The 19646-nt window shown below is 38.9% G+C and overlaps 2 protein-coding genes across 2 annotated transcripts in view; both read left to right on the top strand.

The window, feature by feature from the left end:
* Positions 1-1850: 1850 nt before the first annotated feature.
* Positions 1851-3163, top strand: LOC109409078 (protein BCCIP homolog). The gene is made up of 3 exons (XM_019682484.3): positions 1851-2122; positions 2186-2312; positions 2467-3163. The coding sequence occupies exons 1-3, from the start codon at positions 1997-1999 to the stop codon at positions 3117-3119; spliced, it is 906 nt and encodes a 301-aa protein (XP_019538029.3). The 5' UTR covers positions 1851-1996; the 3' UTR covers positions 3120-3163.
* Positions 3164-4605: 1442 nt separating this feature from the next.
* LOC109409079 (putative aminopeptidase W07G4.4) overlaps positions 4606-19646 on the top strand; it is a 64938-nt gene continuing 49897 nt past the window's right edge. Inside the window, exon 1 of the mRNA XM_029857838.2 lies at positions 4606-4911. The gene's annotated coding sequence lies outside the window, so the exon portion shown is untranslated. The remainder of the gene's footprint in view (positions 4912-19646) is intronic.

Below are 19646 nucleotides of genomic sequence, written 5' to 3'. Positions count from 1 at the left end.
AGACATTTTTGGCCTGATATAGAGACATGCAAAGACGACTTCTTTTGATTGTTGTACTTCTTCTTCGCCAGAATTTGTTTTCATAATTTTGCTGGCGTGCTCGATAGGTAGCCGATTTGACAGTTCGATAGGTGGATTTGGTTTCACTCTTTGCGGGACTGTGTTACAAACAGACTGTATGCTGAATAAGTGCTCTGAAGACACCGTGTCGATCAGGGGTGTAAGCTGACTGTCAACTCAACTGGGAACAAATTTCGCCTACCCTCTATCATTTTTTAGATCCAGTATACCGCATTTAGTTCACTACTGGACTGCGAACTGCGACTTTATAAGTGCGAAAACGTAAATAAAAGTGCGCGATTGCATCAAATCAGGTTGATGTCTTCGGCGCACTATTTCTTCAATCTATGGAGAACAAGTGCTCTGAAGACACCGAGTTGATTTGATGCAATCGCGCACTTTTATTAGCGTTTTCGCACTCGTGAAAACTAGTGCGATAGTCCAGTGGTGAACTAAATGCGCTATAAAAAGACGTAACTACCAAACAAAAAAAGTTCAATTTTCGATTACAAAACTAAATTTAATACCGTTTCATCATGGTAAATGCAAGTCAGTATGTGATTTGAACATAAAGATTAATATATTCAGCATATTACATTGAAAAATTTCATTCCGAAAAAATCAGTGTTCTGTTTTCACCATTATGAAATATTAGCCTCTACTCTCGCTTGTTTTTGTTGTTGCTCTGTTTGGCTTAAAATTGAAATCTCCCTGAGCGATTATTTTTCTCAAATGAAAGGATAATTGAACACTATGACTCAAGAAATATCGATAATTACCGAAAACACTGACCATAAGCATCTAAATCGAGAGGAAACACTGATGTTTGTGCTAATGTTGATGTTTATAAAACCATTAAACAAAAGATGTTTACAAATTAGAACCAACAGTAGATGGCGCGCAGGTGGGCATGTTTGGGTGGGCGTAGAGGGTAGAACCTTGGGAAGATTCAAAAATTACGTCCATCGTTTTTCGGGATTTCTAGACCCCCCCTCCCCCCTCTGTCACGCAATTTCCCTATACCCAATACACGTACTGTCACACTTTTCTAGACCCCCCCCCCCCTCCCCCAAATGTTGGACGTAATTTTTGAACGTTCCCCTTCCACTCCTGGTATCGATTGAATGCAATCGCGCACTTTGAAAACTATAGCACAGACAAACAGACGTAACAGCTTGAACGATTTTCATGGAAATCCATCGCCCAGTTCACACTACCATCACCTGGTGGAAAAGTTGCACGAATCACTGTGTTGTGCCATATCGTCAACAGAAGGCGCTGGTGTGAAACGTCAAACGCATAGAAAAACGATGCGCGCGCCTCTGGTCGTGAAATCCACAACTATAAAAATTTAAAATGATCGTTAAAAGCGTGGTCGATGGAAATTTCGTAAGTGTTACGTCTGTTTGTCTGTGACTATAGTGTCCAGTGGTGAACTAAATGCGCTTTCTTTTATTTCGGCAAACTAGGCAGCATTCATTTATTATATACATTTCGACATTAAATTTTCTGGACCTTCTCCCCCTCCGTAAACACTCTTTTGTATGAAAACCTTAAGTTTTTGTATTGGTTGGCCGTAACGCTCGGCCATACTCCCCCCGCAAGTCCCCCCGTTCCCCTAGAGCGTTACGTAATTTGTGGACGGCGCCCTACCGCTACCGCCTTTCGGGTAGCGATAAGTTGAGGTGGGTTTTGCAATTGAAATCCCTTTAAATTATTAAAGAACGTGTCCCGGCGAACAGGGAGCAAAACAAAGAGGCCAAAAAAAGCTTTTTTGACGTCTACTCCGCGTTTATTTAAGCGGCCACACCAACGCGCGTGTGAATCAATCTCGCTGCACGTTTTTCTTGTTTTTATTTCGAATAATCGCGAAATTCCGGTAAAAAACTATTGAAAAAATCAATTTAAAGGATTCCCAGTTCTAAAGAGTACAAAGATGACTAGCAAGAAGTCGAAAGTCCAGTCTCACGAAGAAGATGACGCCGAGCAGATGGAGGCGAAGACCGACAGCGGCGAAGACTCCAGCGACGACGAGAACCCGGACATCTACAAGGGTGATGAGGTTTGTTTTCGAATTTTATGTGAGGGTGGGATTTAATGATGATTATTTTGGAACTAATTGTAGGGAATCACAGTGGACTTTGAGGGACGCAATCCAATCGATTCGGATTTGGATGGTATCAAACAAATGCTGGGACAGCTTTTCGTAAAGGCACACATCGACCTGAATGAGCTTTCCGGGTTGATCATCGGTAAGAAAGGATGCGGGGGAAAGCATGCCGGCGGGTGAAAGGACTTTCACCCCTTGCGAATTTTAAATTTAGGGAAAATGTAAAATTATTGGAAGGGGTGAAAGATGTAGATGAAGGCAGTATGTAACTGAGGGAGATTTTTTTTCTATTGTAGGACAAAATTACGTGGGAAGCGTGCTGAAGCAAGCCTACACCGATGACGACGATGAGGAGGAGGACGAAGATATGGAAGATCCGTGCCAAATCGTGTTCGGAGTAACAACGGCCATCAATCTTGCCAATAAGCAGGATCAACCGTGCGTAAAGCAACTTCAGAAAATGATTTTTGAAAAAGCGGAAAAGTATGCCACCGATTCTGTGCTGAAGTTGTTCCGCGAGGCACTGCAGAGTGGAACGAAAAGTACCGCCCTGCTGTTGAATGAGCGTTTTGTCAACATTCCCGCCGCGGTCTGCGTGCCAATGTTTGAGAATCTGATGGTGGAGATGGATCGGGCGAGGCTGAAGGGAATGCCGTACAAATTCGATTACTTCCTGATGTTTGTCAAGTACTACCAGAAGGCTGCCACCGGGGCCAAGGCAGCGGAAGTTCTGTACTCGAACGACGAGGAAGAGTACTTCATCAAGGACAGCTTGGCAAGCTTCGATTATTCAGTACAAAAGGAAACCACAACGGCGCTGGCCGGTAATTGGCTGGAGGAAGACGAAGAACTGCAGCCGTTCCGGAAGGTTTTGCTGATCGAGGCCAATAAGCTACCAGATATAGTTGGTACGGTAAAGAGTCTGATTGCTGGTGCGGTCAGTAACTAATATTAAAACAGATGGAATAAAGATGCGTGGATTTCCAAACATTCCCAACGTTGTTCCGTACTTTGTTGGACGTGAAAAGTAAATCCTTTCAGAATGGCACTACAACTGGCGGAGGGTTTTTGTCACATTTTCAGGTTGAACTTCTTCAAGACAATTCTTTGGCTCGATTATAATTCACTCGTCGCTAAGCTCATACGCGTCAGCACCAGGAAATATTTTTGGTTTCGCTTTCTTTCTTTTATTAAATAACGTCACGAGAAACGAACCACTTCTTTTTCCGTGGATCCCAGACTCTGTAGTTTCTTCAAATAATATTATGCTCCTCCATTGTCCGTAACATCTATGCCACAGATCTAAAACTGCACTGTTCGCAACATTCGTCTAGGCTTCATGCTTGAACCATTCAATAGGAAGCAATCAGTGAAGTACTAGATTGAAAGTAGTGAGCTGGATTTTTGTATGGTGAGATGATCAGTTCTCCATTTCTGTAATGAAATGGTACAAACAGCATGGGTTATATGATTTCTTGACTAATTTGATGCTATTTGAGCAAAAGTTTGGGTAACTGTGTTGTTGTATTATCTATTTCTTGCAACTTCAACAACACAGTTACCCAAACTTTTGCTCAAACAGCATTAAATTAGGTAAGAATCCATAGGGTAGAAGCTTAAGTTTTGGCCAGCCCGGAGTTTTGGCCATAGTGCGGTATTCAGCCTGTTACTATCTAAATCGGCATAAATTTATTTTTGCTAGTAGATTCTAATATAGTATGATGATAACAGCTGTGAAAACCATACATTTTGATTAAAAACTGGAAGAAAAAAATATGTTTTCTTAAAAAATCAGCTCCCATATATCTATTTTGGCCAGGGTGCTTCTAATTTGGCCACTCCCATAAGAAATACACGTGATTGGCCAAAATAGAAACCAGAGCTGAGAATATGGCCAAAACTGCGGCAATGCTTCTATTTTGGCCAGTGCCACTTTTAATAGAAAAATCAAGTATTAGCTTGATTTCTGCATTTTTATTATCAAGTATAGATATAAACCTTTCATTTGACGCATTGGTTGTTTCCATAGGATTATTAGTTATTTTTATAAAAATGGTTTCTCTTAGACTGGCCAAAACCGGTGCACCCTATAACCCATGCTGTTTGCACCATTTCATTGCAGAAATGGAGAACTGATCATCTCACCATACAAAAATCCAGCTCACTACTTTCAATCTAGTACTTCACTGATTGCTTCCTATTGCTCGAAAGTAATGCTTTTTCATAAAAAGAATATTCGATTCTAATAAAACCAATAAATAACTTCGCAACATTTAATCTCTCTACTGCGTTCCGTAGTTCATGAAAGACGCTCACAAGTGCATCGTCGACGTCGCCGAGATCGCGAGCGACCGGCACTCTGTCATTGTGTGAGTGAGCAGCACAGCAGCATTTACGCCTCTGTTTACGTTTTATCAGTTCGCGAAAATATTTGCACACAGAGTGAGTGGGGGCAGCTGAAGTTTGTCCGCTGGTCGCTGTCGCTGTGCGCAAATTCAGTGGTTCGAAACTGCCGAGTCAGCCCAACAAAAGAGTGTTTATTGTTTTGTGGTTTTTCATTGTGATTGACGGCCGTGTCTGCCGCCCCGTCGCCGAGTTTTGTTGTTTTGCGGTATTGTTTGTTACGCATCGGAAGGTGAGTCCGTAGCAGTGGAATTATTTGCAGGCGAAGCCCACCACTGCCGAAAAAGTGCTGATCCAGGTGAAAAAGTGTCTGCGGCCAGTTCGTCGTCGTCAGCAAGGTAATATTTAGTTGCAAAGTTGTTGAACAGGTATTCAGGGGTGTGGTAACAAATGGAGAGTGTTCGTGGTCAGAGTTTCTTTTGGGTCAGGAGAAAATCAGTCGCATCAAACATCGATGTTTATTCTCAAAGTTTCCTGCTCTGTACATAACCTCACTTGGTAAGAAAGAACCTCTTGACCTCTTATCACAGTGGTAGATGTGTGCGCGCCGAAAATTTGCCGGGCGATGAACTTGGTTGTTTTTATTTTATACTAGCTGTCCCGGCAAACTTTGTCTTGCCGTCTTGTGGTGGTTTGACAACTGTTGAGCCCAGAATAGCACCGCACTCCTCTCTAAAATAAAAGCTCTCATTTTTGAGTAGCGCCCATGCCGCACAGGGACTGTGTTGGAAACACACATTTTTTTAAATTGCTCGCACGCTCACATTTTTGCAAAATATCAATATTTTTCGGTATTTGAAGGTGGTTTATAAACCCAGTGAGGTTGCCATGTCGAAATTATTGCAAAATACATGCTCATATGAGCGTACGAGCAATTTTAAAAAAATGTGTGTTTCGAACACAGTCATGTGCGGCATGGATGTTTACTAAAAATGTGCAGGCCGAACACATTTTTGAGCGAGGCCGTTTTTGCGTGTCTAGATTGGTTTTTTTTTTCGATCATGTTGATTTCCTTCCCAGCTCATGAAAAATCAGTACTTTATCAATTTTCTTACTTTTCTAGTTAATTTTCGTAACTTTTTGTACATATAAACACAGCCACCACGAATACGAACCGAACCGTTCAAGAGCCATGCTGATCGGTTCATCCGTTCTTGAGTTTTGTTGCCTTATATAGATATAAACCCAATTCCGGAGTAATTCGCGAATAGGGCGTAACTAACAAAGCAATAACAATGCGAAAACAACAACCGAATTTTACTGATCAAATTTTAATTCCTATTTAGAAGTAATACATAATAATTCAACTTGAATAAGGTTAATTGATACAGTTCTGACATAGTTTCTTGTTTTTCTAAGAACACTGCACGAATTTGATATTTTTTGCACTAAAAATTGCATTTATTTAATTACGCCTGAATTGATACTTGAGAATGCTAATTTCGCCCAATACTATGCGCCTCGAATCGATATCATTTTCAGAATCGCCTTTTACTATTCGCCTTGTTTATGATTTTGACAGAATTTCGCCATTTGCTTTCGCCGTGTTTACGTTTTGATTTCAGTTTCGCCTTCTACTATCGCCGTGTTTACGTGTTGATTTCAGTTTCGCCTTTCACTTTCGTAAACAAAACACCAAACAAAACAGAGGAGTAGATGGCGTAATTCTTGTTTTTGTTCGTTTGGAATAGAATGGGTTTACGCCTATCACTCAATCAGTGATTTTCAATAGTTAGAAAAGTGATATCAAGGAAACTTTGTGAGCATTTGAAAAACAAATCTAGCTTCTTTTCACTCCTGCAATTACTCAAATTGTGTACATTTTGTTGGTTACGGCTATTTCGCTAATTAATTGGGAGTTTGTTGAGATAAAAATAATAGGAGGGGGGACCGTGAGCGGTCTCCAGGGTGACCAGATGGTTTTCTTCGATATCGGTAGACGTATAGTCCACTGCACGAATTTATGCTGGCCTGCTTACTCTCAAGGGATATTTGACGTTTGAGCGGTGCCGACACCGCTCAAACGTCAAATTTCGTGTGATAGTAAGCAGGCCAGAATATATTCGTGCAGTGGACCATTGAATAAAAATCGGTAGTAAAACTAACTTATCGGTAGGCTTGAAAAATAGCTTGAAATGGAGTTCTCAACAAAAACCAAAACAAAACAGACATATCGAGTTGAAAAAGAATCAACCTGATGAATCTTTGGTAACATAGATAACCATTGACCCTATGGCATAGAACATGAAGCATAAAATTCAAATATGGGAAATATTGAACTAACATGATAGTAAGTACTGAAATAATGCAGCTTATCAACACTGTATTCTACCTTCTTTTTTCTAGAGATCCACGGTGTAGATGATTCCAGATTTCTACTGAAATTCTCCCAGGTATTCTTGCTGGGATTGAGTTACTACAGGAATTTCTCTGAAAATCCCTTTGGGATTTCTTTTAGGATTCCTCCAGATATTCCTCCTGTGATTTCTTCAGGAATTCTTCAACGAGTTCATCTAAATATTTTTCCGGAGATTCTTACATATATTCGTTTAGAGATTTCACTAAGGATTCCTTTAGAAATGTATCTAGAGATTCCTTCAGGGATTGCTCCAAGCATTTTTCCAAGAATGGCTCTAACAATTACTCCTTATATTCCTCCAAGAACTCCGAGATTCCTCCAGGTATTTCTACTGGGATTGCTCTAGGGATTTCTGTATGGATTTTCCTTCTAAGATTTCGACTGAAATTTCTTCTCTAAAATTTCTGCTGTGATTCTTCCTCCCGTGATTGGTTCAAGAATTCTTCCAGGAATTTCTTGAGCGGTTTTATCTAGTGATTCTTCCAAGAATTTCTTATGGGATCTATCTAGCAATATCTGCTTAGATTCTTCAAGTAATTTCTGCTCCTGAGCTGCATCCATGGATTTTTTTTTCCACTGTTCACACATATTGACTGTCACACAAGTTTACAAAATAAAACGAAAGTCGTTAACTTCTATCAACGACCATATTTTTCGATGCATAATTACGTGTTGATTTCGAAATCGAGCTTCAAAAAAAATTTAAGTAGAACGGTTTTTGAGTTTTTACTCAAAGTCGAGTTCTACAGCTTCTAAAAATATGGAATTTACTAAAATTCAAATATTTTGCGTTACAGTCGACCAATTTATCAATCTTTTTGCGTTAATAAAAAGCTAATTATAATATGTTTCGATCATATGAGAGACATTTTTGGTGTCAGTTTATTGGAAGTCGAGATATTGGTGGGTGTATGGGACGATCTCCTTAAATTTTGACGAATTTTTCAAAAAATAATGAAGATTCGTATTTTTTTTTTTCAATTATAAAAAACACAATTGAAAAAATCTTTCTCAACGTACATTTGAAACATAAGATGTTAGCCAGTTACAGTTCAGCTCAATCGGAGCATTGGTTACAGAAATAGAGATGTATGCAGGGAGCAACTTTGCTTAAAATAGAACAAAAATCGATTTCAAATCGACAGCCATGTATGGAAAATCGAAAAAATTTCCGCTTTACTGTAATTTTTTTCTTCACTTTTTTGAACTCAGGGAATGATTCTACACTAAAAATCATCATCAACTTACCAAGTTCAAACATGCTGTAAACTAGTGATTATCACATTAGTTTTGTTAGTTTAATGAAGATTTGATGTGTTTTATTATTATTTAAACATTTATTTATTTATTTTTAACACTTATGTGGCCAGCAGGGTACCCGGGTATCTTTTTCAATTTCAAATCTCGATATTTTAATGGTTATTGAGACTAGGATGTTGAAACTCTGTTAGATCTTATAACTCGTGAATATACATCTATTAATGGGGTTGACTGAATTTTGAAGTGAGGAGGGGCAGGGGGAGGGGCTCCTGCATTTTTTTTATTACGTGGAAAGCCGGCAGGGTACCCGGGTACCCACGAAATTGAAATGATAATATCTCCGTCAATTTTTTATCGATTTTGGAAATTTTTAGCTCATTCAACTCAGAAACTCATCATCTATCGGGAAAATATTTGGTTAGACCGATCTAATTACCGTGATTTCGGAAAATCCGTATTTTTGGGAGCATGTCCTTTAGTATGGGACAAAAATCAAATCCTCGCTCCAGTCGACTTTTTCGATCCCTTTTAGGTCCCATATGAACTGTGCAAAATTTCAGCGCAATCGGAGAAACTATAATTTAGCGCAAGCGGTTCAAAGTTTGCATAGGATTTACTATGGGAAAAGTTAAAGTTTCATAGAAAAAATTCCAGAAGTTGCCCCTTGTCACTTTAATTCAAATCGATCAACATTTCTTGTAGAAAAATCATTTATAAAACTTTTCTTCGAAGAACGCAAAACAATTGGATGCTTGTGGAAAAAGTTATTGATTTATTACTGATTAGTGATCCAACGAACGGATTTTTGTTTTGTTGTATCAGCAGCACTGCAGCTGCTGCCTTGGCTGCTGCTATTTCTGGGGGTGGTGATGCCTCCCGCCACCCCATGCAACAACGGCAGCAGCAGTGCTGCTGATAGAACAAAATAAAAAGCCGTTTGTTGAATCACTAATCAGTAATAAATCAATAACTTTTTCCACAAGCATCCAATCGTTTTGCGGTCTTCGAAGGAAAGTTTCATAAATGATTTTTCTATAGGAATCGTTAATCAATTTCAATTAAGGAGACAAAGGGCGACCTCTGGGATTTTATGTTTGAAAGTGTAACTTTTCCCATAGTAAATCCTATGCAAACTTTGAACCGCTTGCGCTAAATTATAGTTTCATCGATTGCGCTGAAATTTTGCACTCATATGGGACCTAAAAGGGATCGAAAAAGTCGACTGAAGCGAGGATTTATTTTTTCCATGCAAGCGTGTCCCATACTAATGTCCTTATACCATATTGAAACCCACATTGTTAAGGCTAGGATACCTTAAAGTGTTTATGGTCAACCATGGCCCCACGGGAAGCGTGTTCCGAAATCACAGTTTCAAAATCAACACGTTTTATGATTCCAGGCCGGTCAGATACAATATGCCAAACCTATTTTACGATGCTTGGTACCGAAATTGCTACTAACCTACCGAAAATCCCGTATATTGTATTGTATAAAAACATGGATCCGGAAACCCGGATTTTCCAGTACCTATGGTGATCGGACCGGTCCAACCAAATACGATCTCGATAGATTATGAGTTTTTGAGTTGAATGAGGCAAAAACTTTTAAAATCGGTGGAAAAATCGCTGAGATATGATTATTTCCATTTCGTGGGTACCCGGGTACCCTGCCGGCCTTCTACGGGTGTTTTTTTTTTTGCTGGCCACACTACGGTTAATAATAACTTTAAAACTTGCCCAGAGTATCGATTTAAAATTTATTGGAAGAACTCATGAATTATTTTTTGATAAATACCTCAAGAAAATAATGATGCCTTTCGAGTTCCTCAAACGATTCCGTTGTACTCCAAGAAATAACTAAGTAATGCCATTGACAATTAGATAAGCTTCACTTAAGCTAATTTTAGGCTGGTTCATGACGTCAGGTTGAATGCTGTCAGAAGTTTAAAATTGCCTGCTGTTACTATCAGAAAATTTCATCTTTATCTTCAGAAAGTTCTCCTTATTTCAAGCATCAACAAATGTCGTTGCACAGTTTGTCAGTAAATTTATCAAAATTCGAGGAAAAAAATCAATTTATTTTATTTTAATATGCAATGCCTTCTGCCAAGTTGCTAAGTTCTGGTGTTTAAATGAACATTCCATGAATATTTTTTTACAAAGTGAGAACTATCAGAATTTTAATAAGCATTCTGTAAAAAAAGTGCCACACATTGCTTCCACAATTTGTCTAAACACAGAAGCAAAAGTTTTTTTTTCATAATAAATAAACAAACACTTTTGAATTAATTAGAAATATTTACCAGAAATACCATCAGAAATTCCTTTAGCACTTATTTAAGATGCCATGGTCTCCTCCAGGGGAAGAGTGTTCTTTAGGGCTTGCAATTTTAGTCCCTAAACATTTGGGTGACATCCCAGGAGGAACACCTGGAGGTATCCCTGGAATTCCTGGAGGAATACAAGTAAAAACAATCCTGGAATCTAGGAAAATGCTTGGAGCAATCCCAAAGATTACAGGACAAAACTCTAGATACATTTTTTTAAAAGACACAGACACGTTTAATGCTTCCAGTGAGCTATTTGCTCTTTGAAGGAAGCACGACACTAGACAACGGACTAGCATGCAACGCCCAGTGGTACAGCCGAAAACTTTTCCCGACAGCTGCGGCGGGAATCGAACCCGCGCTCCTTAGCACGATGCGACTAAAGGCTTGGTGACCTTAGCCGCACGACCACGAAGCCACACAAGGAGGAATCTCTGTTGAAATCTCATAACGAATCTCTGAAGTAATATCTACAGTGACCCCACACCGATGAATCACCTTAATTTTGTACACTATTTATGAATCAACATGTTGATCAAATGAGTGATCCATAAACTGTGGTCATTTTTGCCGATTCATAAATTGTGGGGTCACTGTACAAGAATCTGCAAGAAACTAAGATGAACTCCCGAAAAAAATCCTGAAGGAATCATAGGATAAATTTCTGGAGGAATACTAACAGGAATCCCAGCACGGTTTCTTAGAAGAATTTCTGTAGTAAAAACAACAGTAAATTATTGGGAATTTCCATTACGAATTTAAACAGATATCTTCACTTCACAGATATTCCTGACAAAAATTGGCAAGCTCTTCTTATTTAAAAATTATTGGATCTGATTTCAAAAATGCATGCCAACTATGATTCCAAACTTAAAAAAATTATTTTAAGATATTTTAACATTGTTGATTATCAGGATGGAATTACCGATTTTTTCGGTAGGAAATTTGAAAAATCGGTAGTTTTATGTCTGTGAATCGGTAGGCGTGTCGAAAATCGGTAGGACTACCGAGAAATCGGTAGGTCTGGCCACCCTGGTCTTAGCCGTCCGAAGAGAACGCAAAGAAAAAAAATAATAGGGCATAGTGGCGAAAAATTAAGGCATTGTCCATTTAGAATCCGGACGGAGAACATTACTTGTATCTTAGAGATTAAAAACCCAAATTAATCCACCTAGTGGTGATAATGCCTTTCTCGTCGTATATGTTCTCACAATCTTTCCGTCGACGTAAGTCAAAGTGTTCCTGAATCCTGATATTTTTTTTAGAAAAGCAATTATTTTATCAAAGCCATCATTGAATTGACTTAAAACTTATTAATGGCACATAGTCCGACGTTATGTTCAACGTATTAGCAGAGCTGAATAATATCAGATTTCTCAGTTGACTACCTGAGCACCTTCACTAACACTCTAGGCTGATCAATATCAAGACGATACTAACAAGTTAAGATATAACTTTTAACACAATCACAGATCACTTTGTGGTCTTCGACAAAGTTTTTTCGGCACATTTTAGGATATATATTTTATTGACCGTTGAAAACAAGAACGAAGTGAGTATAATGAGACGTCTGTTTGTATGTGGATATAATTTTTCAGGATTTTGCTCTCTTACACATATTTATCGCTTGCCTTGCATTGATTTTATTTACTTTCGTAGTTCCGGCGAAGCACCAAACGCTGGTTGTGCAACCCTACCGGTAGTCTCTAATGTGGTATGAGCCTATTTGCTAGTTAACCGTTCCTCAGGTTATTAAAAAAAGCCGTGATGTGATGTGTCGCATGGTACATTTGATTACTTTCGATGCGGTACCGGAATAGGTTCCGGAGCACCACCGGGTCTCCCAAATATAGTCTGAGACTATTTCATTGCTAACGTTCATTGATCACTTCCAGTGGGACCCTGGAACTGGTTTCGGGACACTACCGGTTGTCTAAAATATAGTCTGAGGTTATGTTCTTACAAATCTATCATCGTGTTATCAAAAAAAGGTATCTAGTTGGCCTAGTGGTTAAGGCTATGGATCGCCAATCCGGAAACGGTGGGGTCGATTCCTGTTCCGGTCTGGAAAATTTTCTCGATTCTTTGGGCATAGTGTATACAATATACAAATTCCTGCAATGCCAGGCAAAGAAAACCCTTCAATTAATAACTGTGGAAGTGCTCTAAAGAACACTAAGTTGAAGAGAGGCAGGCCAAGTTAGAATGCGAACGTCAAGCCATAAAGAAGAAGAAGTTATCAAAAATCTGCTATTTGATGTACTGTCAAACCCCGCGTATTCGTCACTCTTTAGTACGACACCTTTTAATTCGCACCCCGGTCAATTAAAAAATGATCAAATGTCACAGTGTAATACACTGTAAATACGAATGATCCGATATTGTGATGTTACTCACATCCGCAGCGGCTCCTCGTGCAGCTGCTACTTCTGGAAGTTCAAATTTGGTGCTTCCCGACACCTGATTCGTTTGGTGATCAACCGCAGTGAACTTCGGCCAACAATCGTAAAATGAACTAGCTATTAATTTGTCACCACAATATCTGTAAGATTTGTGTTCAAAAACAAATCCTAATCTAAACACAACTAACATAGAGTTAGTTTATCGAATTAAAAGTTTCTCCAGGTAATTTGATAGCAATCATTGCGAATTAGCGTGGTTTTATGGCACCATGGGTTTGGTTCAATTTCACAGTTTACCACTTCCGGTTCACATTTTACCAGTTACCGATTGTCCCTGATGTGGTCTTAGACTAGTTTCATGCAAATTGTTAATAAGCTTTCCTGAAAAGTCGCAAATTGATGTAATGCATGCATAGATGTGGTTCATTTGTGCATTTCGCCAGTTACGGCGAGGCACTCGAAACTGGTTCCGGATTACTACCGGTAAATGTGGCCTGAGACTATTTTCTTGCTGACCGTTCTTCGCGTTATCGACGAAGCCGTTATTTAATGTGCTGCGTGTATACGTTTGGTTCCGTCCTACATTTGACCACTTCCGTCGGGGCACTTTGAACCGGTTTCGGCACACTATTGGTTTTCCAAAGTATGATCTATAATTTTTTTCTTGTTAATCGTTCATAAGGTTACCTAAAAAGTCATTTAATGTGTCGAATTTATGGTTTTGGTTCTCCTTTACATTTGACCACTTCCGATGGGGCAACCGTAATCGGTTGCGGAACACTACCGCTTGTCCCCAATATGACCGGAAACTTTTTTTTTGCCAATCCAATATACCTTAAAATCCACGATTTGATGTGTCGCATGCATGGGTTTTGGTTCACTTTTATATTTGGCCATTTTCGGCGGGACACCCGGAACCGGTTCCGGATCACTACCGATTGAGATATGTTCTGAGAAAATTTTCCTGCTTACTGTTCATCAGGATATCAAAATCCACTTTTTGATATGTCGCATGCATGGGTTTGGTTAACTTTTATAACTGGCCACCTCCTCGGGACATCCGGAAGCGGTTCCAGAGCACTACCGGTTCTGATATGGAAAATTACCCTGTTTTTATTTCCCTATATGTTTTTTTTAATTTCTTTGTACCGTGACCGCGCCTAATTCCAATCAGCTCCTTATTCCGTTCACTTGAATCAAAACGACGAGTATTAGCCGAAATTGTCGCAAATCTTTTGCAAATTGTTTTTAAAATTTTCAATAATTATGTACACGCTAGACTATAATTAAAATTTTCATGATTGTTTACGTATTATTGTGAAAATACATTAAATGTTATTTATCATCCAATTGGCAGCCATACTACTTTTTTTTCTTTTCGGTACCTGGGAATTGCATCAATTCATATATTAATTGTATTTTCATTGAAATACTAACAAAATCAATCAAACAAGTATCAAAGCAAAACAGTAAAGGACATATTTTTATAAATTCAACTTCAAAAAAATTTTTCGTCGACGACTCATGATGCTGGAAATGAAAAAAGCACATGACCGGAATTAGGATACTAGAGGTTGTACTTGTTCCTAATTCCAATCAACATATGGATGCGTAGGAATTCTGAAAAAAAATGCAGTACAATCGGAACAACCAACTCCAGCAGCATCAGTCAAGGCACTATGACGATAGATGACCGGTACATATCATTCATTGCTAATTCCAGCAGCAAGCATAAATTGTTTAAATATTTATTCGCATATGTTCAAAGATTGATTCGTCATAGATGACGTCATACCCGACATGAACCTATCATTGACCTGTTTTTATTTTGGCCTGCAAACCCAATATAGACGCAACAGTTTTGCGATGTTGGCCCAATAGTGGTCCAACATTTGGTAAAAATTGACCCGACTTTGACGCGACATTCGATTTTTTTTCAGTCTGGCGGAATTTTGCAATGTTTTGCGTGTTTCGTGCTGTGCTAATCATTTGAGTGACAATTTATTCAAATGAAAAGGAATTGATTTTCAATTAGTGTGTGCTTTGATTGAAATCATGTAGTAAGAAGCAAAAATGACGGAAAAGATTTTTTGAATGAATGAGATCATTGAAAATTGATAAAACTCTAAGAATCCAGAAAAATTCTAAAATGTGCAACAACAGTGAAAAAATCTAATATTATTACTTCAAATTATTATAAAACTAACACATTTTAATGCGGAAATAAATGTATTTTACACAAAAAAAATATAACTATCACTATAACAAACAATAACAATATGATTATTTGGTCAACATGATAATTACTTTGAGTGACCGGAATTAGGAACACAAGTGAACGGAGTTAGGAGCATACTGATTGGAATTACGAACAACAACTTGTTAAAATTGGCGGCCATTTTCAAAATAAGTGGAGTACTTGCAACCTTGATTATATTTTTCTAGCAATGTAGAGACATAATGAAACAGCGTTGCACAATTACAGCCATTAAATGCAGAAGATGTGTTTTCTACAGCTGTTAGACTTAGTGCATCGCCTTAAGTGAACGGAATTAGGTACGGTCACGGTATTTGTGAATTTTAACTTAATGCTAATTCTTCACACATATCCCTATATGATTGTACACTATGATTCATGGTCATAAACTGCAAAACCTCAATATTGCTAAAAATGCACATGTGACAATTATGCTTCCACCGGCAGTGCACTGCCAGGGCTTAGTAGAATTTACTCTTTCCTTTCCTTCCTTTGTTGTTGTTATTTTTGACCAATTTTAGCTGTTTATATTTATCTCTAGTACAATAATTTGCTAGTAATACTTCATAATATTGAATAATATAAACTCAAACATTTTTCTATTGTAAAACTATTACTTGTAATCGATTTCTGTGGTTTATCTTCTTCGTTCGCATTGGAACTTAGCCTGGCTCTCTTGAACTTAGTGTTTTTAAAGCACTTCCACCGTTATTAATTGAAGGGCTTCCTTTGCCTGGCATTGCATGAATTTGTACAGTGTGTGGCAAGTGCAATGATGCACTATGCCCAGAGAATCGAGAAAATTTTCCCGACCGGAACGGGAATCGAACCCACCGTCTCCGGATTGGCGTTACACTAGGTTTGCTGGAGTTCTGTAGTTGATATTTGAACTATTCTTGATAAAATTTCAATCATACAAACAATTGATTAAGCTGATTAAAACAACACACAGTGGGAACCGGAATTCGGGGAAAAGTAGCACAACCCTGCAAAACTGCCTAAGGGTTCCGAGTGAACTATCCAGTTAATTCGAATCTCGCCGGGGACTGCGACAAGGTGACGGACTCTCATGCCTACTCTTCAACATTGCTCTGGAAGGTGTGATTCGTCTACCTCGGATCCTTACTGACGGCTGACAACAACGTAAGTCGTAAAATTCGAAGCCGCATCATCAGCTAAAGTCGGGCTCCAGAAGAAGATACGGTCTAAATAGTTTCATCATGCACCAAATGCACCATGTACAAAACGCTAATAAGGCCAGTGGTCCTCTACAGACACGAGACATGGACAATGCTCGAAGACGATCTGCAATCACTCGGAGGTTTCGAGCGACGCGTGCTAAGGACGATCTTCGGCGGTGTGCAGGAGAACCGTGTGTGGCGGAGAAGGATGAACTACGAGCTCGCTGCACTTTACGGCGAACCCAGCATCCAAAAGGTAGCCAAAGCCGGAAGGATACGGTGGGCAGGGCATGTTGCAAGAATGCCGAACAACCCTGCGAAGTTGGTGTTCGGGACAGATCCAGTTGGCACAAGAAGGCGTGGAGCGCAGAGAGTACGATGAGTGAATCAGATGAAGCGTGACTTGGCGAGCATCGGGTGTGATCGAGGATGGAGAATGGCAGCCACAAACCGTGTATTATGGAGAATTATTGTTGATTCAGTTTTATCTTGAATTTGATGTAATAGTAAATAAACGAAAAAATGAATGAGAAGCGAACGTAGGGAAAAGGTGTGGTGTAGAATATCAGCGCAGGGTTGCTACCGCCGTAATCACTTAAAAAATACACCGCATTTAGTTCACCACTGGACTGCGCACTCAGTCTTCATATGTGCGAAAACGTAAATAAAAGTGCGCGATTACATCAAATCAAGTTGATGTCTTCGGTGCACTATTTCTTCAATCTAATGCAGAATAAGCGCTCTGAAGACACCGTGTTGATTTGATGTAATTACACACTTTTATTTTCGTTTACTTGTAAAAACTAGTGCGATAGTCCAGTGGTGAACTAAATGCGCTGTAAAATTGTACTTTTCGGAAGAAATCACATATTCAGTAGTAATCCTACATTATAGAGATCTGCGGAGGCGGCCATTGTGAGCCAACCGTGCAGAGAGAACTGTCAAAGTGTGAGCCAAATGAACATGCTTATCGTTCGTAGGAAGGCGTCGTTTGAACGGTATTGCAATCGGAACTAAATAAATTAAAATTATTTATTTTTAATATCGAGATATTGGCGGCATATGTATGTTTAGTAAAAAGATAAAAAAAATATTAATTCTGCTTTCAACGACACTTTTGTTGCTGAACTTGTCGAAAAAAATTCCATTGCTGCTTCTTGCTTCACTTCTGCCGATATGATTAGCGTAACACTTTTGCAATGAATTTCAGATTTCTTCGATTGCTCCGCTACTTCTACAAAATTTTGAAGAAAAACAAATACCATAATTAGAAAATGTAAACAAAACAACTTGAACCACAACGAAGTCACGCACAAAGTTTGAACATCTAGCTTTGTAGCAAGTGTTGGCAGCTGTTGTAAACAAAACAAACAGCGTTGCCGAATCGACGTATGTAACTTCCGCTCATCTCTATGTATAGGATTTCTAATATTCAGTAGAGGAATTGCATACTTTCAGGCGCATACTAATTTTTATTTACGGAAGTTTCACTTTCGAACGTATTTCATTCGTTCTAATCCATATCCATTCAATTTGATCTTACTAGCGTTAACGAGAATGTCAATGATTTACCACAGACAACAGACGAAACGCTTCGAACAATTTCCGTGAAAATCCGTGGTCCAGTTCACACTAGCACCACCTGGTGGGCATGTTGCACGAAATATTGCTCTGTGCACAGAATAGACAGAAGGCGCTAGTGTGAAGCGTCAAATGTAGAAATCCTATACATAGAGATGAGCGGAAGTTACATACGTCGATTCGGCAACGCTGTTTGTTTTGTTTACAACAGCTGCCAACACTTGCTACAAAGCTAGATGTTCAAACTTTGTGCGTGACTTCGTTGTGGTTCAAGTTGTTTTGTCTACATTTTCTAATTATGGTATTTTTTTTTCTTCAAAATTTTGTAGAAATAGCGGAGCAATCGAAGAAATCTGAAATTCATTGCAAAAGTGTTACGCTAATCATATCGGCAGAAGTGAAGCAAGAAGCAGCAATGGAGTTTTTTTCGACAAGTTCAGCATCAAAAGTGTCGTTGAAAGCAGAATTAATATTTTTTTTATCTTTTTACTAAACATACATATGCCGCCAATATCTCGATATTAAAAATAAATAATTTTAATTTATTTAGTTCCGATTGCAATACCGTTCAAACGACGCCTTCCTACGAACGATAAGCATGTTCATTTGGCTCACACTTTGACAGTTCTCTCTGCACGGTTGGCTCACAATGGCCGCCTCCGCAGATCTCTATAATGTAGGATTCTAGGGGCAAGACACTGTGCAAACGAGAGTAACTCTGAGAAATTCTGAGTAACTCTTTTCACCAATGATCGACGAAATTTGTCGAAAAACACCCCTAAAACTGCAAGAAAAGCCAGATATCGGGCAATATTGTTTTGATTTTGCGATAAATCAGGCAACACCCAAGCAAAAACGGGAGCAATCCGGAGAAATTCTGAGCAACTGTGAAGGAAAATGCACTCTCCAGCACAGTGTCTTGCCCCAAGGTAGGATTACTAGTCAAATGCATAGAAAAAAAATGCCTTCCCTTTTAGTTGTGAAGGTCAAAACTATGAAGATTTAAACAGATCGATAAAAGCGAGGTTGTTGGAGATTTTGCCAGTGATACGACTGTTTGTTTGTAAATTTACTTTTTAAAGTGGATTAGATTGTAAACAAGAATGACGATTCGCTTGTACTAGTTACCCATTTGTTGACGAATAGCGCCCGGGCGTTTGTGTTCTGGCGATTGACTGTTTCGTCACAGACAAACAGATGTAACAACTAGAACGATTTTCTCGAATTTTCATCGCTCAGTTTACACTACCACCATCTGGTGATGATGTTGCAGGAGAACGGTTTCTTTTTGCAACAACGGCCTATAGAGATAAGTGACACTTCAACACACGAACACTAGCGCGAATTTTTCCTCACACAAAAATGCACTCTAATTCAAAGGCTATTCAAATTGCATATGAAAATATTACCCAATCAAATTGGGTAAAACGGCTAAATAATTATAAAACTAACGTCCGGGGTAAGAGTGCAAATGTTTTCCTCGCAGTTGCACAACTACATCTACAAAAAAGGCACGCATACATTTGAACGTGATTACCACTATAGGTATACAGAACGTGAACGTCAAATGACAAGGAAAGCTATGTGCGCGCCTCTGGACGTGAGACTATCAACTAAATGCATTCAATACAACCATTACACTAGTTTACAAAAAAAAAACGAACTTCTATCAACGACCAAAAATTTTGATGCATAATTATGTTCTGA

The sequence above is a fragment of the Aedes albopictus genome, chromosome 1 (genome assembly GCF_035046485.1).
Source record: "Aedes albopictus strain Foshan chromosome 1, AalbF5, whole genome shotgun sequence".
Taxonomy (NCBI): Eukaryota; Metazoa; Arthropoda; class Insecta; order Diptera; family Culicidae; genus Aedes; species Aedes albopictus.
The sequence above is the reverse complement of the archived record's forward strand: the minus strand, read 5'-3'. Positions and strand labels throughout refer to the sequence as shown.